The sequence below is a fragment of the Botryllus schlosseri genome, chromosome 14 (assembly GCF_051294905.1).
Source record: "Botryllus schlosseri isolate E-star chromosome 14, Bs_hap1, whole genome shotgun sequence".
Classification (NCBI taxonomy): Eukaryota; Metazoa; Chordata; class Ascidiacea; order Stolidobranchia; family Styelidae; genus Botryllus; species Botryllus schlosseri.
Window position 1 is genome coordinate 13,444,605 of NC_137249.1, and position 26,398 is coordinate 13,471,002.

General features: G+C 40.1%; 4 protein-coding genes across 4 annotated transcripts; all 4 read right to left on the minus strand.

The window, feature by feature from the left end:
- Positions 1–5,427: 5,427 nt before the first annotated feature.
- LOC145456466 (kelch-like protein 24) lies at positions 5,428–10,993 on the minus strand. The gene is made up of 2 exons (XM_080334581.1): positions 6,746–10,993; positions 5,428–6,685 (listed from the first exon to the last, which is right to left on the minus strand). Exons 1-2 carry the CDS (start codon positions 7,190–7,192, stop codon positions 5,576–5,578), a joined length of 1,557 nt encoding a protein of 518 aa, XP_080190707.1. The 5' UTR covers positions 7,193–10,993; the 3' UTR covers positions 5,428–5,575.
- Positions 10,994–11,002: 9 nt separating this feature from the next.
- Positions 11,003–15,314, minus strand: LOC145456467 (kelch-like protein 24a). Its single transcript, XM_080334582.1, has one exon. The coding sequence runs from the start codon at positions 12,644–12,646 to the stop codon at positions 11,030–11,032; it is 1,617 nt and encodes a 538-aa protein (XP_080190708.1). The 5' UTR covers positions 12,647–15,314; the 3' UTR covers positions 11,003–11,029.
- Positions 15,315–17,173: 1,859 nt separating this feature from the next.
- On the minus strand, positions 17,174–22,570 carry LOC145456468 (kelch-like protein 24a). Its single transcript, XM_080334584.1, has one exon. The coding sequence runs from the start codon at positions 19,693–19,695 to the stop codon at positions 18,082–18,084; it is 1,614 nt and encodes a 537-aa protein (XP_080190710.1). The 5' UTR covers positions 19,696–22,570; the 3' UTR covers positions 17,174–18,081.
- A 2,834-nt stretch (positions 22,571–25,404) lies between these two features.
- Positions 25,405–25,934, minus strand: LOC145456487 (V-type proton ATPase subunit F-like). The gene has a single exon (XM_080334603.1). It carries the CDS (start codon positions 25,931–25,933, stop codon positions 25,574–25,576), a length of 360 nt encoding a protein of 119 aa, XP_080190729.1. The 5' UTR covers position 25,934; the 3' UTR covers positions 25,405–25,573.
- Positions 25,935–26,398: the final 464 nt, after the last annotated feature.

Consider the following 26,398-nt stretch of genomic DNA (forward strand, 5'->3'; position numbering starts at 1 on the left):
ATGACGATGTGTGCATCCTCTGCAGCGAACAGCGAGCAAAAAATTGTGTTGCAGCCTGGATCGCAACAGCTGGTGGGCCTAATATGACTTGCACGCTGGAGATTGCCAAAGCTACTTTTAGAACTAGTATGAAATACCGGTACAGAGTGATTAGACGCATATTCCTTTCCACTGCACTCTCAACCCCATAATTCCGACAGGTGCATCTCTCAATAAGTCACGTTTTTCCATAACCTATATGCCAATACAGCAGATTTCTTTGGGATCAAGAATATATTATGACCGGTGAAATCGCATCAATATGTTCAAAGTATATTTTATATTGCCTCTTACAACTATCATGATTGTGAATTGGTGAAAACATGGGTTGACGGATCATTTTCCATATTCTATCACTCGCTGATCCAGAGAAAGGTAGCCTCCTGTCATCAAGCAATCAATGGAGCGCTCTTATAAGCACGGATAAATTTGGCTCGACACCAATTTCCAGACAGCAATCAATAGTGCGCTTTCAGTGCGCGAGGATGGTTTGCGTCAAGCTCCAGCGCTTCACTACATAGATCCATTGCACAATAAAATCGCACTAAAGACACCAACGTTGCTCATATGCACAGATAACCGGACAGTAAATTGCGGTCGGCGGGATTACAATTATCACAGTGGACTACAGCCTCTTGTCGGCCAAATTCAACGAGAGGAACGACCCTACTTATTGCAGCCGGCGGTGGTCAGAGTGATGAATGCTGGTACTGAAGCAGAAGTAATCAATTACAAGTAAAAACTGCGGTTTTGAAGAAGTAGAAAATCAATGTCTGAAATATGCACAATTTTCTAAATCTATAGTGGTAATTTCACTCATATGAAAGTGATGCAGCCATATTGTAAAACATAATATACCCGTAAACCGGGGTAACTTTGGACAATTTTCAACAATTCCGCTTTGTATCTTGGAAATGCTAGGGTGTAGGGGCGGCAAGTTTTGTGTTTTTCATGGGTCATGGAGCAAAGATTAGAATTACCTAATCCAAAATCTTCATGGTCATAAATAAGTACCTTATTTTCGTAAATTATCCGTGTCCAAAGTTACCCCTGCATGTGGGGTAACTTTGGACAATGTAGTTTCTTGTATACCTTTACACTATATTGTTTATGAAACCTCGTAAATGAGGCCTATTTGGTAATAGTTGATGAGAGCAGTGGCTAAAACTGAAACAAAATAGTATATGTCTCGCCTATTGCATGATTTTACCTAATCCCCCCCCCCCCTCATAAAAAAAAATTAGGTGGTTTATGAAGGGTAATGCCCCCTTATTTTACCTTATCTCAATTTTCCCCCATGCCTTCACCAATTGGGACTTATAAATAACATATGGTGATAAGGGGTATCCCACTGGCAGTGTCAGCAATCGACAGCAAACATTAAGCATGTTACCGTGATTTATTGCCGATTTCAAATATATTGCTGTTCTTTAAAAGATACACTTTCCCTTTTTTGTGTCCTCTGATAGATATATTTGTCATAATTTACGATATCCCATATTCAGCAGGCACATCTTTAGGAGTATGTTATAAGTTTTTGAAGTAGCTTACACCCGATTACAATATCTCAGCATTGCGTACCCATTTTTTCATATTTTGGCAAACTCTTAATTTATTGACCTTCTCATTCCCTTTTATAAAGCCATCAGGCTGGTCATAAGGAATATAGTTGACGATACACTTTGACACAGATGAAGCAGCCACTTTCCAGAGCTCTAAATATCACATTTTCCACTGTCCAAAGTTACCAGGTTATGATAAAATTTGAAGGGGCAACTTTGGACATCACATTTTCTCGGAGTGATCTGAGGGTGAGCCCACTGAGATTTTTGCCATGGATTGAGACTACTTAGAGGTATCTGCTGCCAAGTTTTGAATCTATGAATCACATGCTATCTATGTTTGATTGTAAGAAGTTTAATGGCCATCAATTTTGATGAAATTGACCCCCGCCATTAATTTATCAATGTTGGGTCAAGTTTAACTGGTAGTGAAATGAATCCATCTTTTATTGAGACTACTTGTAGTACTGCTGCCTCATGAAAAAGAATTGGACATCCAGCGGCAACCCTTTTCCATCAATAACCATTTAAATCTTTTACTGCTTAGTGTCCAAAGTTACCCCGGTTTACGGTACTTTACAAAATCAGAAGTGTAAACAGTAAGTTAAGTTCAAATAACTCACAAGTGGAAGTGGAAATGGTCCAAAAACAACCACTGAGTAAGTACTCCACAAACACAGAAGTACTTTGTTGCTAACCATCTCTGATACAAGCCTTGCGTCGCTAGGGTTTCGTTTTGACGGATACGTGCAAGTTTGCAAAGATAATTCGACTCTTCGGGATTTGAGAAAATCATCGCCGAATACTTTTTCGTAAATCAACAGTTACGGAGTAGCATAAGCAAGTCGTATTTCCTTTTCGGTTCCTCAATTTCAATTTGACTGCTGATGCGCCGCTTTTGTAAAGAGCTTTCAAAAAGTATCGCTCGACACCTTTAAAACTTTGATCTTTCAAATACGAATTGCTGATTCGTGCTTAACGCCTGCGATATCAGCTACGGCCGCACGGCATTACTTTGGTCAGTTTCCTCATTCTTTGCGTATTCCTTGCGACATTAATGAAACTCCTCTTGTTCGAAATTCACCGCAACCTTGTTGCCGTAAAACGCCACGTTTCTCGGGTCGTTTTGTATCGCTTTGTTGTAGCTTGTAGGAATTCTTCATTTTTGTAATGGATATTTTCTTTTTCCTTCTCCAAATGTCAGAGTTGAGCGTTGCTACCCTAGCCAAACATAATGGATTTGCACTGATGATAGCCCGATCCAGCGGCACTACATTACACATGTATGATTATAAATAGATGCCAAGGTGTACTCGGCACATTCACCGGAAGTCCTCGGCATCAAAAATTTCTCTCTTCCTAGTTCCTACATAATATCGAATCCTTGGATGGATCATAGGGCCAGTCCTTGAATATCCATTATGGTCGGAACTGTCTCAGTGTGTACGTTGATTTCATACATGACTCCGCCCTAGATAGCACGATCGCAATGTCGGAACTCAGCGTCTGCTCGTCCACGACCATGAAACTGGGTCGCATCATTTTGCTCAGCTACCCGATTCCACTGTGGAAAAACTCCGGTTCTCATGCTTTTGTCAGTAGTTTGCCACTGGTGACCATTTCAGTTTTGTGATAGTAGGCATATAGTACAGGTAATAATAAAATCTAGAAGACATTGCAAGTTAATCCCAACATAATCCCAGTGTATGGCATATGTCGATAACAAATCAAGAAATCGTTACAAGAATTAAAATTTCGAACATGAACACATAGGATTGAAGTGTACTTTTGAAAATTCTCTTCAAACGTTGAAGAGTGAAGATAGTAAATTCGAACGAATGCTTGATTGAATATGCAGGCCTATGATTGGGATTGTGCACGTTGACCAATACCAAGTAACCTTAATCCGATGTAGCAAGGATGAGGTTCGAAAGTATTTCCAGATTGACATCAAAAACAAAGTTGGAGTGACAATGTGTTGATCAAATACTTGAAGGGGTATTTTTCTCTTTCAAGGAAATTCGTTATTTTAAAATAAACACCAACTCATGTCAATAATAATCGTCTGTGGTGTTTTTATAAAATGATATTAAGACAATGCATGAAGATAGGTCAGTGAATAATGAAAACAAAAACTAACAAAAGATAACTGGGCAGGATCACAGCAGCTGGTGAGACTTACCAGAAGTGCGGTCTGAAGATGGTCAGACCCAATTTTGGAACCAGTATGGGAAATGCCATGATAAGTGTCAGTGAATATTAGGCCTATATTCATTTCCACAGCATCTGCACTCACATGAAAGGGGGAGATGCATCTCTTAATACGTCACATCTTTCATACACGACACAGGTGAGGATTTTATTTTGAGTAGGGGTTTCTATCGTTGTTAACGATAAAACAGCGTCCAGCGGTAAAGAAATTTTATATTGCCAATTTCATCTATCCTGATCACGAATTGGCGAAAATAATGGTTGTCGAATCATTTTCCGCATTCAGTGACTTGTTCGTCAAGCTATAAATGGAGATCTCCATTGAACACGGATTACTTTTATTCCTTGCTGCTCCAATTTGTTGGTATGCCGTAGGACTCCGGGCGTATACCAATACGCTAATGTTGAAATATTTTCTAAATCATTTCATATCGAATTTGTGTTACTAGCTGTTGATTGCTGTGCAACATTCACAAAGCGGTTTACTTGTCACAGCAACACAATTGCGTTGATTTTGGTTCATCCGGTCTACCGCCGCTCGGTCTTAATGGGAGCTTGGAGAAAAGCTTGGAGTGGAATATATTTGACAACAGTCATATACTTGTTGACTGGGTTAAAAGAATAATATTGAATCTTGTTTGTTATTCGGCTTTCCAGTGTGGAGGTTGCCACAGCAGATCAAGTCACCCACATTGTAGTTGGTCGAAGTTCTACTCTGTTGGCCCAAACAGCCACGAACCTTCTCATTTTACCGGGCTTACTCGCAATTGGTTGGGGGTTAGGATGAATGTCACTGATGCGATTTGAACAAATGCTTGACCTGCACTCAAACAATTGAGCTAAGCGTCTATGACGGTTGTGAAAGATTAACATTCAATGAGATAGAAAAAAGCTGATCTTACATCTTACACATGAGAGTCACTCAGTTTCTACCGTAATTTTCCAAGTATAGTACGCCCCCATGTATAATACGCATCCTTAAAATGGCATGCAAATTCTGGGAAAAAGCCTGTACCCATGTATAGTACGCACCCTGTATTTACAGTACATGAATAGCTGTGTTTTAGTACGCGATGATGTTCTGTTTTGCGATGTCACTGTCGAACAATCATGACATAACCATTGCTAATCATTATGCAATTAACGGCATTGTCTCTAAACAATGGTAGAGCAGCCAAAGCCTGCGAGGCTGGCGACGCAATAGTTCGGGGGAGCGACACGACGTCTTCCGCACGAGGCCTATTACAGATGCGATTGCTAATCATTATACAAGTAACGGTATCGCCTCTATACGATAGAAGCCAAAGCCTGCGAGGCCGGCAACGCCACATCTTGCGCACGAGGTCAGATGCGATTGCTCAAGCCAACTGTTATGTCGTGCACACCACGCCTGTTGGAGGTGCGACTGATTACGCAAGCGATTATATTTTGCGCACATGGCCGGTCGGTGAATTAGCGAGGGTTCAGCAGGAGATTGCGTGCTGTGCAGACGACTCTCGTTAATTGGCAATACGCTTTTGCTAATTGGTAGCGCGTTACACTGATAATACGAATTAGGCCTACTGGGCACGATGGCTGAAAGTGATGCGCGATTGGAAACAAACATGAAGAAAGGTGTGATTTCAAGTTTTTTATCGAGGGAGATCTTTTTCAAGCGTGTTGTTCCCATGTATAATACGCACCCCCCGATTTTAGGGCAAAAAATTGTGAAAATTTTGCGGATTATACATGGAAAATTACGGTAGTCATTTCAATGCTGAATTTTAGTTGGTGACAGCTAGAACAGATTCACAAGTTCGCATTGATATGCCATCCATGGTCATCACATTCGTTAGGGCTCTCGTTTTTGGGTTGTATACGTGAATTTTTGGGGACATTTCCCCGCGTCCATCAACAAGATAAATCATTTCGTCTAGAGCGTGAGATACGAATTTCACGCAAACGAAGTTTGGTAAAGTCACTAGCTCTGTTGTATTGGAATTTGGATGAAACATTTCGAAATTTTTGGTATAGATAGCAGCTGAACTGAATCCACCGAAAATATATATGACATTATCTAGTGTTACAGCAGACGCAAGGTATCTTTGTTCCTTCAATTTGCCAGCTTTAGCCCAAGTTGAAGATTTTGGGTCGAATCTTTGCACGTCTAAGGCAGAAGTACTGCTCTCATATTTGCCACCGAATTCGAACAGATATTCCTCAGTAACAGCCACTGCGGTATTTGCAATAGCATTTATGCGATTAGGAATGAAGATCCATTGGTTTTCAAATGGATCATACCGTTCAATTCGCTTGCTGTAATAATTACACTCGGTAACATAGATGCAACCATTCAAAGCAACAGCAAGTCCCCAATGTCCATTTCGTTGAGCAACGGCTTCCCATCTTGCATTGCATTCTGTGTATTTGATACGATAATTGCTTCCGCCCTCCACCAAGGCATACAAGTATTCATCCAGAATCACAACTGAAGAGATTTTACTTCTCATCTTCTCATGCATGTCTTGCATCTCAGTACATGTGCCATCCTTAACATCCAGAATTTTCATTTTCATGGAGTTATGATCAAGTACAATGATACCGGAATCCAGGGATGTATCAGATGCCTCGACCTTTTCTTCATCAAGAATGGATTTCATCACTAACTTGAGACATTTATTTGATTCTGAAACGGCAGTCTCGTGATCTATGAGAAATCTTCTGTAAGATAACGACACCTTCGTGAACTCAATATGTTTCATCATACTAAATAATGACGCAGCTCGTTCTGATTCGTAGTTGACCCACACCATAAGAGCCTTGCATTTAACTCGGTCACTCTCCATCATCCCATCAGCAGATAACAGAAAATCCAAATATTTTGCTTCCATTTTCTTGAAATCATCCAATTTTGCGATTGCTCGAAAGTTTTTCAATGCAAAATTATCACAGACCTCAACTAGTCTTGAGCAATCATAACGTTCCGCAATCACCCTCGTTGTGAAGAATGTTTCACAGTTAAGTTCATTCTCCAGCAAAATAGCAATTCCATTGTATAGTCTGTGTAATCTAAGCATATGAGAAACATGTAGCAAATTGCCTCGTTCCTCGTCAGAAACAGAAGCTTTTCCAGTGTACATAAATTCAATACATTTACAAATGGTGCTGCTATCAGCATCTTGGATTTCGACAATTCCTTCACGGCGTTCCTTGGTGTCATTACTTAGCATGCCGTCAAAGTATTCCGAGCCGGCAGCAATTACACATCTATGAACAGGCATGCTCTTTTCTTCAGTCTTAATAATGAAATCACAATACTTGTTTTCCTCTCTGAATCTGTTAAACTTGACAAGCACATCCAACCCGTAATCCTTGCTGCTGATAGCCACTGCCCGTTCCATTGCAATAGATGTTCCTGAATGCAATGTCGATAAAGGGTCCAGTCCAAACTATCCAGTCGATAAGCAATCCTAATACAGGAAAATATTCCAAATGGTGTGCCTAATAGAAATACAGACTTGTAGTTAAGGGGTGTTAGGCCAGGCCACCTCTCCTAATCGAACTTGATGAATAATTTACTAATAATAATTATCAAGGCTATACGCTCAATGAATATCTCAGAGTCAGAGCAGGCTACCTCATCGAATTTTGTGGTCATAACCTGGAGTTACATTTGGCGATTAAGCTTCAGCCACTACTAAGTTGAGCAATATAAGTAAACATGCAGTGGCATAGTCGGAATGAAAATTTAGGGGGGGAAAAACATTTCCAGAATGTCACCGAAACAACGTTGGCGTTGCAATGTGTTACCCGAATACTTCAATTTTGGAATTCCAAATATATTCAGTCTTTTCAAATTGATGATGAAAACCAACTCGCAGCAACATTAATCATTGGCAGTTCAGATAGTGCAGCAAACAATGCTAACACGATGGGTGGTTGGATTACAACAGCTGATGGGCCTAATCTGACTTCCGGGCTGGAAGTTACCAAACCTACTGAAAATAACGGGTTCTACATCCTTTCTGTTATTTATCACTTGCTCATCCGAAGAAGGGTTACATCTCTTGTCAAACAATGAATGGCGCCCATTTATAAGCCGTAGCCCATTCTCCGGTTTGAATATGTTCTGTGCCCCACCTCTTAGCCTAGACTCATAGTCCGGCTCAATGCGTGAAAATCGCCTGCGCCATTATGCCAATTTCAATTAAAAATATGCACATTTTTACTGCCGTTCATATTAAAACAATGTAAGAAAGAAGGAATGAAATTGACTAACGAAATAATCCCACCCCCTCCTGAGAGCTCCCCCCTTAGGGGTTTTAGGTGCGACAATTACAGTTCCTGTAGCCTGTGTAGATTATTGCCATTCGCAGTTCCACGCAAGTCACGAAGCACAATGATCTAATCCCTGCAACCACAAACTCAGTTTGCGTGATTGGGGTTTTGTTTAACTATGGCGGGAATAAGCATAACTGAGATAGCAAAACGATTCTGGGCCGGGCTCAAACAATTCGTAACGTGATTTCGGTGAGCGGGATACCACAGAGAAGTGGAGATGGAAATTTTACTATACAAGATACGTGTATGTCTTGCAGACACTGAAGTTGCGATATCAGAATATTCAATCCAATGAAACAGTCAATTCATGCAACTCCTACATTACGACCAAAGATTTCAAAGGCCAGCATTTTAGACAGAGTCCAGAGATTAATAAGCTGCGCTAAACCCTCAATCCATGGCCATTTTAATGTTACAATAATACGACCTGCCGAAGTACCGTAAATCTACATCAAATACAATCCAGTCTGAGTTTAATGCACACGCTTTTAAACGCAATACGACACATGGCCCTGCTGGAATACTTGGTTACTTCAGAATTAACTTCCAGTTTCCAGTTTTTGCAGTACTTTTGTAGTGAGTATTGTAGTACTAACACTTGCTCAAGTAGAACTAATTTTTCGATACTTCTACTTCTACTTAATAATATTTTGTGATTTTCTCACTCACTATTCGCTATTTACAGTTTGTGAAGCAGAAATATTATATTCTTCCATGAAGAGAGAGAGAATGAAGCAGAAAAATTAGGGACTCTTTTCGTGGCGTAACAACAATGATTTACCAGTCAAAAAAATTGAGGAAATTTCAGAATTTCTGTTGTGCTTCGCGCGAAATAGATATTGAGTGACAGGGACGTTTCCACGAAAGTGTTGGTCACTTAGGTAGCAGGTTCCTTTCATTCCGAATTGTCGCCCATATGACTTGTTTCATCGCATTCAATATCGCCCCAGAGAAAAACATTTAAAACTATTTCTAGCCGCACAGCAAGTGTTCAAATAGGGGAAAAGTGGTACGTGACTTTTTAGCATTACACCGTTGAGCATCAACCACTTTTGAAACTTTATGGACAAAATACATGAAATATATAAACCCCCCTTTTGAGTATTGTAGTCGTATTTCTCTTTATGCAAGGTATCGTCACAGAGAGGTCTTCCAAATAATCTGAGTTCTTTTGTCCGGAGCGCATGTACGTAGAAGTCTTAAAATTACGAAGTGAAATTAAATGTAAATGGTATTTTACGAGCTACCGTACTGCTGTTTCAAGTAACAAGCATCGCGCAAATCGGTAATGCCATCTCTGATACAACTCCACATTGCATTTTGCGTAACTGCGGGCCTTATAATATGGCGGAGGGCACAATTCCATGACATTATCTGAAATGGAGCTTTGGAGTAAACAAAAGTTAGGGTCCGCTTCTACAAAGCAAAACTACCATCTGCATCCGAGCATCCCACAATGCGGTCTAAATTATGTGTGGAAACTTGGTACTGAGCAGCACGAACCCAGCTCTCTGTACCATCTGAAGGGCTTTTGACAGCCCATGAGAGCGTATTTACGACTTTTTCTCAAAACTACTTATGAACTTGCTCACTTGGGTAGATTTTTGCGTCGCTACTTCTACTTCTACTTTAAGTAGTTTTAGGGTGCTATTAAACGGACTACATCTACTTGTACTTGAGTAGATTTTTGCTTTGCTACTTCTTGTGCTTGAGTAGCTTTCTTGACTACTTTTACCACCTCTGGGTAGAACCCCATGTTTCGCGGGTCGTGCCATAGACATCTTTCTCCTTTTCCAAATGTCCGAGCTATGCATCACTATCCAAGCCGATTATACTGGAATTTTTATGGTAAAAGGTTCATGTCCCGGTACGGTACAAAATTTATGATTAAACACGCTGGGAAGTCTTCAGCGCCGAACATTCCCCTCGCCTTACGTAAACCCCCGGATGGATCGTAGGGCGAGTCCTTCAACAAAATTTCCAGTAATGTCAGAAGTGCTTCGGTATGCCCGTCGATGACACAGCACACAATTTTCGCAATAGACCAACTGATGAGCACAATCCCGATGTCTTACCGACTCCGAAAACTTTTCAGTCGCTCTGACGGCCATTTTGAGTTCAACAACAGTAATGTATTAGGTAAATCTGGAAAACATTACAATTTAAAGCCTGCAATATATGACATATGTCAAAACAAATCAGCGAATCCTAACGGGTTTTAAAAGCGAATGCTAGATACAAAAGGGTGCATCAGTATCATTTTGTTAGCATTTCGATCAATTTGAGATACTTTACTACAAGTATTGTGATACAATAAAAAGAAAAAGAGTCCAAACAACATGGCGAAATAAATTGACATAACTCAACCTGCAACTAGGCCTTTAGTAGGCTACAATAAATGGAAGAACGTGCTGAAGAGGCAAGAACACTCCTTGAAAAATCTGGCAGTTGATGAAGAAGCGTGTTACGAATGGGAAAAAAGGTGATGTCTATTACAACATGCAGGTTGGTAGGTCTATATCAAGTACAAATTACGTGAATCTGCGGGTATGGCATATGACTCTTAACATATATTATTACAGTAGTGTTGGTCGCTTTCTTCTCATTTCATGATTGAATTTGTATTGTTAACTGTTGATTGGTATGTGCAGTATATTTGTCACGGTGACAAAATTGCTTCAGTATTTCGAATTTGGTTCAATGGGCTTACTCGAAGTAGCTTCACAAGCTTTCAAGGCAGATCAGTGATCCGTATAATAGCCTAGTTCAGTGAAAGCATATGAAGGGGGCACAAAGCTGCTATCAACTGAAAAAAATTTTACCTCAAATTGACAGTTATTGCTGTGTTGTGTATGGTCCGAATTTCAGTCAATTTCTAGCCTTTTCAAAGCTCAAATTTACTCTATGAAAGCAAGCACGGAGTCACATCTCTGCACTGACATGTCATGCATAGTCACCTCATTCGTCAGGGCTTTCAATTTTGGGTTGTATACATGGATTGTCTGTGGTTGTTCACTGTCTACCCCGATGACGTAAATCATTCCGTCTAGAGAGTGGCACGTGAATTGATTGCCAGTGAAGTTTTGTAAAGCCACAAGCTCTATTGTATTTGAATTTGGACGGAAAATTTCTAAATCTGAAAGACAATCATAATATTTATCGGATCCACCGAAAACATAGATGACATTGTCATGTGTTACAGCAGTAGCATTGTATCTATATTGTTTCAAACTAGCAGCTTCAGACCAAGTAGAAGATTCTGGATTGAACATGTGCACTCCTGGTGTTATAAAATTGTTAGAAAATCTGCCACCGAATTCAAAGAGACACTCCTCCGCAACAGCCACTGCGGTATATGCAACAGCATTTGCGCGATTAGGAATGAACGTCCACTCGTTTTTAGAGGAACTGTACCGTTCAATGCGCTCGCTACAATGATCATGTTCGGTAACATAGATGCAATCATTCAAAACAACTGCAAGTCCCCAATGTCCATTTCGCTGAGCAATCGCTTCCCATCTCGCATTGCATTCCTTGTATTTGATACGATAATTGCTTCCGTCATCCATCATGGCGTACAAGTATTCGTCCAGAATCACAACTGAAGAGGCTTTGCTTCTCATCTGCTCATGCATGTCCTGCAATTCTGTCCCTACACCGGTCTCCACATCGAGACGTTTCATTTTCATTGAGCTATGATCAAGTACAATGATACAAGAATCCAGGGATGTATCAGATGCCTTGACCTTTTCTAAATTAATCATGGATTTCATCACCAGCTTGAAACATTCAATTGATTTTGAGACTGTAGCATCGTGATCCATGAGAAACTTTCTGTAAGATAACGGCACATTAGTGAACTCAATATGTCTCATCATATTGAATAGCGATGCGGCTCTGGTCAAGTCATAGTTGACCCAGGCCATAAGAGCCTTGCATTTAACTCGGTCACTCTCCTTCAACCCATCAGCAGACAGCAAGAAATCCAAATATTTTGCTTCAATTTTCTTAAAATCATCCATTTTTGCAATTGCTCGAAAGTTCCTCAACGCAAAATTGTCGCAAACAGCAATGAGTCCGGAGCAATCGTAACGATTCGCAATCTCTCTTGTCGTGAAAAATGTTTCACTGTTAAGTTGATTCCCCAGAAATGAAGCAATTCCATTGTATAGTCGATGTAATCTGAGCATATGAGCAACATGCAGCAAATCGACTCGCTTCTCGTCAGAAACAAAAGCTTTTCCAGTGTACATAAATTCAATACACTTAGAAATGGAACTGCTATCAACATCTCGGATTTCGACTATTCCTTCATGGCGTTCCTTGGTATCATTGCTTAGCATGCAGTCAAAGTATTCCGAACCGGCAGCAAGTACACATCTATGAACAGGCATTCGCTTTTCTCCTGTCTTGATAATGAAATCGCAATACTTGTTTTCTTCCCTGAAACTGTTCATTTTGGCAAACACATCCAATCCATATTCCTTGCTGTTGATATGCACTTCCCTCTCCATTGCGATAGATATGCCTATAATGAACCACGGCTTAGACTGCAGTCTACGAGGTACAAGAATTCAGACTACAAGCAAGGTTATTGCAGTCAAATATTTCAAACGGTGTACCAGACGGAAATTCAGACTTATACGCAATAGAATTAATATCACTAAGTGTAACTTTCAAATTCTGTACCACAGACCATTTATTCAAATACAGAGCCGAAGTTGAATGGTTGTCTGGCTATGCCACACCGTCTGAATCGACTAAATTAATGCAATAAGTAACAATCAATGTTATACGCTTGGGTGAAAATGGCAATAGTAGGCTTACAGATTGGGATATAAGGGTCACAACCAGGGAACACTTTGAACGATATAAAAATTCAGTGCACATATCTTCGTCACTGATAACGGTCCCTGACAGCCATTCGAGTTTTGTGATGGTAATGTATTAGGAAAATCTGGAAGACATAGCGAGTCAATAGCATTGTATGATGTATGTCAATAACAAAATACAAATCATCGATACATAATGATGTATCGATACATAATGGTGTATCAGTATGATCTTACTAGCATTTAAGTATTGCAATACAATGAACGGTAAAGGGTCGAAATGACTTGGTGAAGTCAATCAAAACATCTCTAACTTGGCCTGTCAATATAGCAATAAAAAATGAATGAACATCTTAGAAAGAGGCACACATACTTAATGGAAAACGGTCGACAGAATTATCAAAAAGAGGCAAGCAATAAAAGACATGTTTAGCACAAGGTATATAATCTCAATACGCACATTGTTATTATGCAGTAGGCTACACACTGCTAGACATTGTTGGTACGACATAAGACTCATAACAGAGATTATTACAATAGTGTTGCTTGCTTTATCCTTATTTTACGATTGAATTTGTGTTGTTAACTGTTGATTGGAATGTACAGTTCATTTGTCACAGGCGACTCAATTGCTTCAGTATTTCGAATTTGTTCAATTGGATTTACTCTGATTAGCTCCCGAGTCGGCTGAATCGACCTTCTTTGTAAGAATTTTCACAGCAGATCAGTGATCCGCATAATAGCCTAGTTCAGTGGTTATCAAACTAGGGGGCGTGAAAGCCAGGGCATGGTATGGTATGGAACGACAATTTTCCATACTCCATACTTGCCTTACTCTCTCCATACCATACTTGCAATTTTCCACACCATACCAACATTGTTCCATACAATACTTGATACATATTCCATACTTTCAAATACTTGAATATCATAAATATAGTACCTTTTCTAGCACCTATATTATTGACATTTCGGATGTCATTTTTGCTTAAACTAGCCATGATGCGAATCTAATTCCTGGTGATAGTTTTACATAGTCGGTTTTGGTGAGGTTTAGTTCATGGTGGTGAGGTGCCGTGTACGTCTACTCTGCAGCTCCCGCGAGCAAAATGAGATAGTCAGCAGATTGTTATCTAGGACAGTCCATAATAGGGACGGGTAACATACGGTATGCGGGTCAGATGCGGCCCGCAACGAGATTTTGTCCGGCTCGCGGACAGTTTCCCGTCTTACATGATAATGTGGCCCGCGGCCCCAGTCTGCCGAGATTCCCCTAAACATCAAATTTTAGTGACTGCCGAGATTCCCCTAAACATCAAATTTTAGTGACTGTATGTTATTATATAGGTGTGCGCACTGCGCAGCGTGCGAGAGTGGGGCTTACGTGTAAGTTCGTCGAAGCAAGAAGACTTGCATTATCGGCATCTACGATGTATTCAACCCTAATGAATTGATATCTTGGTAAATTTCGGGTAAAGGGGCTTATCAAACGCCTTGAAATCTTAATCGAGGTTTGCACTGCGGGTTAGTTTATCAGAGAGAAGCAGACATGGTGGCGCATGTATGTCTATGCTGTTCTTAAATCCACATTGTATTTTCATTATTGGCGAGAAATGGCTTTGAAGTGACATTGCTGTCGATAAAATACATTCAATAAATACGATTTATTCCTTGTATGTATGGGCGAATAATTTATCCATTCAGCAATCCGGACCGCCAGGTACTTAATTTTCCTATATCCGGCCCGCCGACTAAAGAGTTGCATGCCCCTGCTCCATAAGAGTATCATCGCATTTCCGGTACATTGGCATGAGGAACATGCAAGTTTGAAGTAAATACTCGCAAAATAATTTATAATATAGGCGCACCCATAAAATATCCCAGCTGCAGGCGATCAATACTGCAGCGATCTGTGCAATTATTAGTAGCCTACAGTAGCCTATTTGGTTGGGGTTAGTGAGGCGAGAATTCCAAACTAGATCTACTCGACTCCCTGATCTATAATCTTAATGCGAGAGCGTTTGAGATATGACCAATAAGATATTTCGGTATGTAAATAGTATAAATGTGCGGATAATGTTTCAGAAGAAATGTAATTATCAATCACATTGAGCAATTAGTACGTTGCTTCATGATTGCTTGTAAGCTGTCGTCACTCAAGGAATGAGGTAGTTGGAGTAGCCCACATCACCAATTATTGCGTCACGCGATACACTTGGCTCGGAGAAGTCGTGTCTAGACTCAAGAGAATATCGGATCAATATTACTGTTATCATTATTAAATCATAAAATCATGTCATTCCAAGTGCTCCTAGAACCGTTGCACAAGCGTGTATTTGTTCCTACACAGTAATCAATAGTTCACGTTCACACGTAATAAAGCGACCGTATTCCGTGAACAGCAATCAACGTACACTTCATGAAGCTTGCACAGATCACGATAAAATGTATAAAACACCCAAGTATGGGAGTATGGATATGTCAATCCATACCATAGATTAAAAACTTCCATTCCATACCATACTTGCATTGTTCCATATTCCATACCAAATTATCGATCCATACCATACCATACTACCATACCATACCATGCTCTGGTGAAAGCATCTGAAGGAGGGTGTGAAGCAACAGTCAACTGAAAAATTTTTTACCTTGAATCCATAGTTAATGGTCTGTGTACAATCCGAATTTCATATTTGAGAATTCTCTCATCAACAGTCATTAGTCATAACTAGGGCGGTATTTTTTACTTGTCAAAAAAGAAGTCAAAATTTTGTCAAAATTCTAGCATTAGGTCAAAAAGTCAACATAGTTTACCAAGTCAACATTTTTTGCAACATTCATTTCGTTTGTATCGTAGATTTTGCACCGTCGATGAACTAATCATTTGACATTTTACAGGCTATAGCCTACTTTATAGGCCAACCTTTGTAGACGGCCCATTGTCTGCTCATTGTGAATCCTAAACATTCAAATGAAGCAAATAGGTTGACATGGGTTATGCTCAACGTACCTCAATATCCTAACTGAAGCGAGACTGCGTGGGCATTGCATGGTTCTTATATCAAGAAGCGCACGATAAAAAATTGTGATGTAGACCAGTGGTTCTCAACCGCCGGTCCGCGGACCGGTGCCGGTCCGCGACGACATTCCTGCCGGTCCGCCAGGCACATTAGAATTTTATACTTCAATTTCAATATGCAATGTTAAAGGCTTGTTCATTGATAAAATAAATGGAAACATCAAATTTTAAACTGATTTATAACTTTGTGAGGAAACATTAGGGCTGAAAACATATTCGATTTGACTTAAAGTTCAAGACGTGTCATTTGACGACAAGCAAGTGACAAGTACACAGAACAGATACGAGCCGACTCATCGCTAATCAGCACAGTTTGATAATTGGTTTTCGATTCATTCATTTTGTGCAGGACCGTAACGGGGGCACTCCAAACCGCCCAATTGGAGAGGGGCCGAGCTTGAATAGGGCTCAAAATTATTTCGCAAATGAACATAAATCATAAATCATAGCATATTTGAAACGTTTTCTAACATTTTTCAATTTCTTTTCGCGCTTTGCACGATTTAGTATCCCTAAATGTCTTGCTTAGGCTATATTAGGTGCCCTTCTCTGAGAAATACGGAATGATTTATAGGTATTTCGGCGTCAGCCATTACCACGCCACGACGTGCCAACGCATAATGAAGCTTAGGTTAACATGGGACTCCGGAAGGTGGGCCAAAAATTCAGGCACGAGAAAACCGCTTCACTCGTGAATGATCGAAAATTTTCGCTATTGGCGCAATTAAGCTACGTAAACTCTCTGCTTACGCTGAGTAGAATGAAAGTGCTCACAAGTACAGGTGAAAACATCCACCCAACTGTAGGGTCTTGAGGGTGAAGCCCCCGGAAGTTTGACTTATCGCCCTGTGGGCGCCCCAAGACCAGCGTTTTTGGGTTGGGTTGACGAAGTGCTTTTTCGGCCCGGATTTGTGGATGGCCGGTATAGCTGCTGTAATGTGTTTTCTTGCGGCACTGTAAAGGTCTCTCGGTGGTAGCACGTTTATCTGGACAAGGCAATTTTACCTCGACTCGGCAGACTCACTGCCATAAAATCACATGGATGCCATCATGAATAATAATTAAATACGATCAAAACCCTGTACATTTCAATCTCTAGCCCCCTATAATTGCAAAAAACGGTTGCATACTCTGCATTTTGCTTCATTTCAATTTTGAAAGTTCACCGGTCCGCCAGACATTTTTTGAAATTTTACCGGTCCGCGAGGTGCAAAAGGTTGAGAACCACTGATGTAGACAACATTGTCAGAATGAAGCAACACGGTGTGTCACCAGCAGTGCACACACAACTCCAGTTACATGAAGTAGGCTTAACTACTGGAATTCTTCATATGGCCCAATTTCGGTAAAATAATGTTTTTTTCATTTGATAATTTGTCAGTTTTTGAGTCAAAAAAGTTTTTCCAGGTCAAACTACTTCGTAAGGGAAGACGGTTCCAACCAGAAATGAAGATAAGTAGTACAAATCTAACATTTTGTGGGAAAACACCTAATTTGCATATGTTTGGTCAACTTTGGTCAAAAGTAAGTTTTTTAGGGTTAAAAAAATCACCCTTGTCATAAACTTCCATGTCATCAGAGTATCTGTTGAGATTGTCAGCATTCTGGTTGCATTTTGTGATATGACGATACGGGGGGGGGGGGACGCGCTATTTTCCACTATCATAAAATTGGGCTTGTCTAAAAAAGTTTGAGAACCACTGGCCTAGTTGGTAAAAAATCCAAGCTTTCACCAAATTTGATACTGGCTCTAGAATAGACTTTGGTAATCGGTAGTTGGGTTTTAGGGTGGCAGTCGCCAATACGATTTGACCCAGGCCAGCAGATTACGAGACCGGTACTCGAACCCCTGAGCTTTGACGGTTGTAAAAGAAATGCTTTCTGACGCATTGGATTTAAGTGCATTTTTACACATCCTTTACATACCACGTCATACGTTCAAGGGCTGAGGAGTTAGTTTCGGTCAAATGCCTGATTGAATATACGGGCCTGAAATTGAGAGTTAGTCAATTTCAAGCCTTCACAATGCGCAAATTTACTTTACGAAGGCAAGCATAGACTCATACTTGCGCACTGACATGTCATCCATAGTCACCTCATTTGTCAGTGCTTTCATTTTTGGATTGTATACACGGATTGTCGATGGTTGTTCACTGTCTCCCCCGATGAGGTAAATCATTCCATCTAGAGCGTGACACATGAATTCTTTACCAACGAATTTTTGTAAAGACACAAGCTCTGTTGAATTAGAATTTGGACGAAAAATTTCCAAACTTGAAACACTAGGACATAAACTGGATCCACCGAAAACATAGATGACATTGTCGTGTGTTACAGCAGAGGCATTGTATCTATATTGATTCAAACTAGCAGCTTCGCTCCAAGTAGAAGATACTGGATTGAACATGTGCACTCCTGGTGTTATGAAATTGCTTGACAATTTACCACCGAATTGGAAGAGACATTCATCAGCAACAGCCACTGCGGTATATGCAACAGCATTTGTGCAATTAGGAATGAAGCTCCATTGGTTTTCAGATGGATTGTACCTTTCAATTTGATCGCTATAATGATCATGTTCCGTAACATAGATGCAGTCATTCAAAACAACTGCAAGCCCCCAATGTCCAGTTCGCTGTGCAACGGCTTCCCATCTCGCATTGCATTCCTTGTATTTGATACGATAATTGCTTCCGTCATCCATCAAGGCGTACAGATATTCATCCAGAATCACAACTGAAGAGGTTTTGCTTCTCATCTGCTCATGCATATCCTGCAACTCGGTCCCTACACCGGTCTCTACATCCAGACGTTTCATTTTCATTGAGCAATGATCAAGTACAATGATACAAGAATCCAGGAATGTATCAGATGCCTTGACCTTTTCTAAATTAATAATGGATTTCATCACCAGCTTGAGACATTCAATTGATGTTGAGACTGAAGCATCGTGATCCATGAGAAACTTTCTGTAAGATAACGGCACATTAGTGAACTCAATATGTCTCATCATACTGAATAGTGATGCAGCTCTGGTCAAGTCATAGTTGACCCAGGCCATAAGAGCCTTGCATTTAACTCGGTCACTCTCTTTCAAGCCATCAGCAGACAGCAAGAAATCCAAATATTTTGCTTCAATTTTCTTAAAATCGTCCATTTTTGCAATTGCTCTGAAGTTCCTTAACGCAAATTTATCGCAAACAGCAATGAGCCCGGAGCAATCGTAACGATTTGCAATCTCCCTTGTAGTGAAAAATGTTTCACTGTTAAGTTCATTCCCCAGAAATGAAGCAATTCCATTGTATAGTCGATGTAATCTGAGCTTATGAGCAACATGCAGCAAACCTACTCGCTTCTCATCAGAAACAAAAGCTTTTCCAGTGTACATAAATTCAATACATTTAGAAATGGTACAGCTATCAGCATCACGGATTTCGACAATTCCTTCATGGCTTTCCTTGGTATCATTGCTTAGCATGCCGTCAAAGTATTCCGAACCGGCAGCAAGTACACATCTATGAACAGGTAACCTCTTTTCTCCTGTCTTGATAATGAAATCGCAATACTTGTTTTCTTCCCTAAAACTGTTCAATTTGGCAAGTACATCCAATCCATATTCCTTGCTGTTGATATCCACTTCCCTCTCCATTGCAATAGATATGCCTATAATGAACCACGAACCACGGCTTAGACTGCAGTCTACGAGGTACAAGAATTCAGACTACAAGCAAGATTATTGCAATCAAATACTACAAACGGTGTGCCAGACGGAAATTCAGACTTATAGCCTACGCAATAGAATTAATATCACAATGTGTAACCTTCGAGTTCTATACCTCAGACCATTCATTCAAATACAGACTTGCAGTTAAAAGTGTTGTTTGGCAATGTTACACCGTCTGAATTGACTAAATAAAAGTAACATTTATTGTTATACGCTTGGGTGAAAATCACTATGTTGGAGTAGGCTACTAGTTGGAATATTGGGGTCATAAACGGGCAACACTTTCGAAGATACCAAAATAGGTTTCAACATGATGTTTTTGACATAATGATTCCTACTGATATCCACTTCCCGTTCCATTGCAATAGATATTCTTTTGATCAGGCTGTAGACAACTGCAACCAAATTTTATACAGCCAATTACCAGGGTTGGGATCAAGTCACTACCTTCGAGTCACGAGTCATTGCACATTTTGACTCGAGTCAAGTCAATTCAATCGATTTTTGGAGGTGACTCGAGTCAAGTCGAGTCAAGTCACGAGTCAAGTCACAATTAAAGTCAAATTGAGTTTTCGAAGTATGAGTGATGATGCAAAGTCATTACATTTTGCTAACTGGGTGATGGACCAATTTATTGGCCATTTATCTTGAATCAAATAACGAATATAAAGTTAAATATGCATGCAAGAAGGTGCTGCGTCGCTCACACACACGTAGAACTGCTAATAAAATATATGAGTAACTGAATATCTACATGCTACAGTCTGATTATATTAGCCAATATAGAGGATCGAATATGAAGCCTGGATAAGTTGAACAAATTGATGTGATACAATAGGCACTACCCATCTACACATCCGTCAGAATATAAGGGCGCAAACTATATTCGTTCGATATAAATCATATGAGTGTTGGTAAAGGTGAGCACTGCGCAATGTATGCACTGAGCTGTCTAAAAAACATCGATACTACTGCTACTACAAAGTAAGTACTAAGCAGTGATCGTTTCGTTAGCGGTCAATTTAATTTGTGATGTAACAATGGAGGATCGGTGAAACGTACAATCAGTGAATGACTGATTGCTTTCACAAGTTACCCCGACGTATCGCGGACGAACCGAACATACATAAGATAGGGTGATTTAATCGACACCGTTCACCTAATGACTTGAAATTGACTCGTGAATTTTGCTCCGAGTCACGAGTCAATCCACATTTCTGGAGTTCGAGTCAAGTCAAGTCATTTTTGCAAAGTGACTCGAGTCAAGTCAAGTCATATGAAAAAGGTGACTCGAGTCATCCCAACACTGCTCCAACTAGTATGCCTAACACAAATACAGATGTGAAGTGTGAAATGTGAAGTAAACGTTCACTGACCAGGCCAGTATAGAATTTAGAATGTTATTAATTAGTCCATTCACCAGATTCAATAAGCAATTTGTTTGTCGGATACTTGAAGGAGCATTTTGGCCTTCTGAAGAAATCACCGAAAAGGCAGGGTTGTAATGACTCGAATCGCGATTTTTTGGTGACTTGAGTCATTTTTCAAATGCGTGAAATGACTCGACTCGGTAAATTTTGTATTGACTCCACTTGTGCATGACTAGAATCAAGTCATATGACTCGAGACTAGGACGGCCAAGACAGACGTTTCATTGCAATTCCGAAAAATAGTGTAGTTCTGATACTTGAAAAATATGGCCAGAAATTGTTAAAACTGAGGAAAATTACTATATTATGAATGAGAGTCATTCTATATCACACAAGCATGGTTGAAAAAGTGGGTTAAGCTGGATTGAATTGAAAACTGAACATATAGACTCAGACTCGACTCTCTACTAGCTCACTTGGACTTGGTGGTGAATTGAAAATGACTTGACTGGACTCGAGTCAAACTATAAAAGTGAGATTGACTTGTCACTCGGAACCTTGCGACTTGGATACAACCCTGGAAAAATGTCTATTCGCGTCAATATTATTCATTCACAGTTCTTAACAATTTTATGACAATGTGCAGATCTTCATAACACAAACGATCAAATATTTGCACGGAAAAGGCTGGTTGGCCTAATCTAGGGTCACCATATTTTGAGATCTGAAAGAGGACATTTCTCGGAAAATTCTGAATGCTGTGATTCCGTCTTAGAAAACTGGTGAATCTGAAAAATTTTCTACCTATGTTGACTATAAAAATGGTCGTGTTTCTGGCTCAACTCCCGAAAGACCCGGCGGACCGTTACTTGAGTACTGATTTCCTATATCACTGTTGAATTTCCAAATACATTTATCCAACATTGTCAAAAAAGAGTACAAATTCTCTAAAAAGAGGACATTTGGGCGTCCTACGAGGACACTTTCAAAAAATTCAAAAAAGAGGACAAATCCTCTTAAAAGAGCATGTATGGTAACCCTACCTCATCTGACTTGCAGGCTGGAGGTTACCGAACCTAGTTTCAGAACCAGTATAGCAAATCGTTGTCAAGTGATTATGCCGATATCTATTTCCATGCACACCAACGACCATAACAGGGGTAGAGGCAGGCGTTAATGTATCACACTTTCTATACATGTTACCAGTGAGGATTATTGCGATTAGGGATCTCTACCGATGTTGATTACATTCCACTACGCCAACGCTTTTCAACATTTTTTAGTACAATCCGCACTTTTTTGCAAAAAAATAATTAATGCGCACAAACCAACTGAAAATTGTTACACAAAATAAAATGAAGATACTTTCTTCATATATGTAACATGTAGGCTACCGGTACCGGTTTGGGCCATCAGGTCTGATTAAAAAGACAACTATAGTGCACTAAAATCCTTTTGAGCCAAATAAGTTGTTGAGTTTTGTACAAGAACTTGTAGAGCAGTGGTTCTCAAACTTTTCAAAAAATTCAGGAAACGGTCCCTTGGCACTTTTCTAAATGACTCTGGGTCCCATACGAAACCAACACAAAGCAACACGTTTGATTTTATGGTGTCAATTTGACAGTTGTGGCTGATATTTGCGACCAGCTTGGCTATGGTTGCGTTGTTGAAAACGGGACCCTAATATCGTGAATCCCATCCAACCGGTTTAAATTCACATTCAACCCACAATAACGTTGGTTTTGGCCCTCATAGGGCGATCAATCTAATCTCTGAGGGTTGAATCCTTTTTTCCCATACAGGCAATTTCATCACTACCCTTTATACATCCAATTCACAAATAGTATTACACGATTCACGGACGAGCCGAAATAGCTAATGGCAAACGCATGACTTTGTTTCCATCGGCTCAGTAAGCAACAACCAGTGGTATGAAAATCAGTGTTTTTTTCCTGTCGCGTGAAGTGTGAAGTTTGTTAATATTTATAATGACTTTGTTGAAGCATGTTTTTATTTTGTGAACTAGAATGTTCCAGCCAACATGAGGTAATAATTTTTCAACATTAAAGCAGTGCTCTCTTCAAACTTTTTAAACCGCGACCAAAATCCGACCTGAATTCAAGTGGCATCTCGCGACCAAAGCCTCATAAAAAAAAGCATTTTTAATATTATAATGGTATGCTAAGATTTTACGGGCATATATGATAGAGACAACACACGGACTACAATTAAACGCAACACAGCTCTACAAAGCACTTCTGACGCACGCGAATTCAAGTAGGGCTGACTTATTTTCTGTTGCGCTTTGCATTTGTACTACTGTCTAGTGTCTACTCATATAGCAAGAACAGGACTATTCGGTGACGACTGCCAACCATTTCTATGACCTAGCATATCCACATCGAAAAGTTTTGGCCAACCAGCGACGATAATTTTTAGTCAAGGTTTTGTCGCCTATAATCTTTTTGGCACCACACTTTCCCAGCAGTTTGCTTGCCAAAACATGTCCTCTGGACACAGAGGTGGTTGGCCTCGAAATGAATGTGTCTCTGTACCCGCTCGTTTGACACCCCTACACTATAACTCCCTAACGGTCTTCGACGTTGTTTTCCTAAGAAAACAGTCAGAAAAATCTCATCAATTTGTGTAATACAAAGTTCAGTACATTCACATGTTTTAAGCCATACTTGAAGTGTGTCTGGCTTATTGGCTATAGTTTCCAACAGTGGCCACGGATATTTAACAACTATCCAGAGGAAATCACGAAACACGAAGAAATATAATTGCAAAAAATTCAACCAATATTACATACATGTTACCAGATCGCTATGGTGCCGTGGCGACCAAAAATTATACCCTTTCCGAACCACACTTTAGGAACTCTGGAAGGGGGAGAATTTGCATTGCATTAACTTGAGTAAATATCTTCGTGGCTCATGCTTACCGAACCTTTATTAAAAAAACACAATGATTGTTCACAGAAAGAAAGCAGGAAGTCAATTTTACGTCATTGTTCTTGCTTGTCGAAGGCTCAGATGTGCTGATGAACTGTATGCTGGCCACTGCACCCGTTTTTGAACCAGACTTTTGATTACGTAATAACTATAGTGCGCAAATGTTGATTCACTGCTGCCGGTGCAAGACAAAGTTATTGTAAAGCCTATGATTAGTGGTACGTCGTAAGGCAAACAAGTTTTTACGATTGTGAAAGTTAGGGAGCCACTGTACTTGAATTTCATGTTAGGTTTTTTGAATTATTCAACATCACAAAAAGTTACAATTATTTACGATTTTCATCCGCACCATGTTTGTTAGCCGCACTGCAATTTTTTTCATCCGCACAAGTGCGTACCATCGCCCAGGCTGAAAAGCACTGCACTACAAGAATATATTGCGACAGGTCAAATATTCAAACAGTCTTTTATATAGCCAATTATCAATTCGAGAAAATGACAGTAAAATCATTCTCAATATTCTATCACTTGCTAAGCCCCAAGAATGGTAGCGTGGATCAGTTTCTGTCCACACCAGTTATGGAGGCCCATTGAAATTCACCTGTATTCCAAAAGATTTTCCAACTAGCAGGATTTTGCCACAAGTATAGCATAGCATAGATCTTCTACCGTAATAAATTCACATCTCCCTAGACATCATCACAATCAAAGCGCGGTGCCATGTTAAATATTCGAGGGTCTTGAAATGTTGAAAGTTATTGCATTAATAGTTTCTTTGCTAACAGCATGAGTGCTCTTTCAGCATGCGAGATTGGTTGGGGTTACGCTCCTGACAATCAAACTGCCACAAACTTTCAACATACCTCCATTGCACAGATAGATATCCATTAAATTTGGGTCGATTTCGGGGCATATATCACAGTCGACAGTTTTACGATCAAGGAACGACCATACTCAAGTACAACCTCAATATGTGAAGAACGTATAATAGGGAGAGAACGAAAAAAGCGAGGCAATCGTCACAAAAAAAGACAGCCAGAAGTTCAAGATCAAACACTGCTACATCATCCTTCATTACTAGTAAAAACAGTAGGCTGAGATGACTGCTAGATTGTTAGACAATACTCGGTCCCTTTGAAATCCACTCATCTGTTCAAGGCACTGCATCACTTTCTTGTGCATCGCATTGTAGGCCTATATTGTTTCTTGATCTGACGAAAATAATAGAACCGCTGGTAATTATGAATATTAATGAGATACCAGTTTCCACTCCACAAAGCAGCGCTACTATAAGTGATGTACCGTCGTAATTCTTGGCACAAAATTTATTGCACATACAGATACAAGTAACAACATCACACGCACGTGTACAATAATACAGTCTGCGTACTCATATACAAAGCACCGTTATGGCGCCGACACGACAAGTGGAGATGACCTACAATGAAAAGATTTTGGTACAGTTGTGAAAAGGTACATTCAACGGAAGTCCTCGGCGCTGAACATTCCTCTCGCCCTACGTAAAATCGAATCCTTAGAAGGATCGTAGGGCGAGTCCTTGGAGGGAATTTCCAGTATAGTCGGAACGGTCTCGGTGTGCGCGTCGATAACGTAACGCACGACTTCCGCGATAGACTGGCTGATGAGCACGATCGCAATGTCTCGCCGGCTCAAAAAGCTTTTCAGCTGCTCCTCGATGTCGGAACTCGGCGTGTCTTTGTCGACGACCATGAAGTTGGGTTGTCTCGTCTTGCTCAGCTCGCCGATTCCGCCGAGAAGGAATCCGGTGCACGTATCTTCGTCGCCTATAACGGCCAGTAGTTTTCCTCTCGCAGCCATTTTAAGTTTTGCAAGTGCAATGTATTAGATAAATCTGGAAAATAATATGACTTAATGCCATCAGCGTTTCACTAATGGATCTGGTAATCGTAAATCGTTTTAAAACCAATACTCGATATAAAAGGGTTTACCAGATCATTTTGAAGAGCTTCTTGGAGGTACAGAACTTCAGTATACAATTGTATCGTATATTCATATTGAAATGAACCCGAATATTTTCGGCTGACACTCGTCAGGGGTAATCGTCAGCAACTGGTAGAGAATTGGAAAGAACATTGTATATCAACAATCGTATCACAAAACATGACGTCACCAGCATGAAATCTCGAGTGCGAGAGCGTTCAATGTACTATCTTTCGGTGGTACACGAACTCCTTTTGTTGACAGAATTTGGGTTGGTGTATTTTGATAAAAGTCTACTCTAAGGCGCACAAACGGAAGTGTGCACCAACCAAAACTCTGTCA

Coding starts and splice junctions, on each gene's coding strand:
- LOC145456467 (XM_080334582.1), bottom strand. CDS start 12,646: ATGGAGAGGGAAGTGCATATCAACAGCAAGGAATATGGATTGGATGTG.
- LOC145456466 (XM_080334581.1), bottom strand. CDS start 7,192: ATGGAACGGGCAGTGGCTATCAGCAGCAAGGATTACGGGTTGGATGTG. Junction 6,686..6,745: donor ATTGCTCAAGACTAGTTGAG/GTCTGTGATAAT, acceptor GATGATTTCAAG/AAAATGGAAGCAAAATATTT.
- LOC145456468 (XM_080334584.1), bottom strand. CDS start 19,695: ATGGAGAGGGAAGTGGATATCAACAGCAAGGAATATGGATTGGATGTA.
- LOC145456487 (XM_080334603.1), bottom strand. CDS start 25,933: ATGGCTGCGAGAGGAAAACTACTGGCCGTTATAGGCGACGAAGATACG.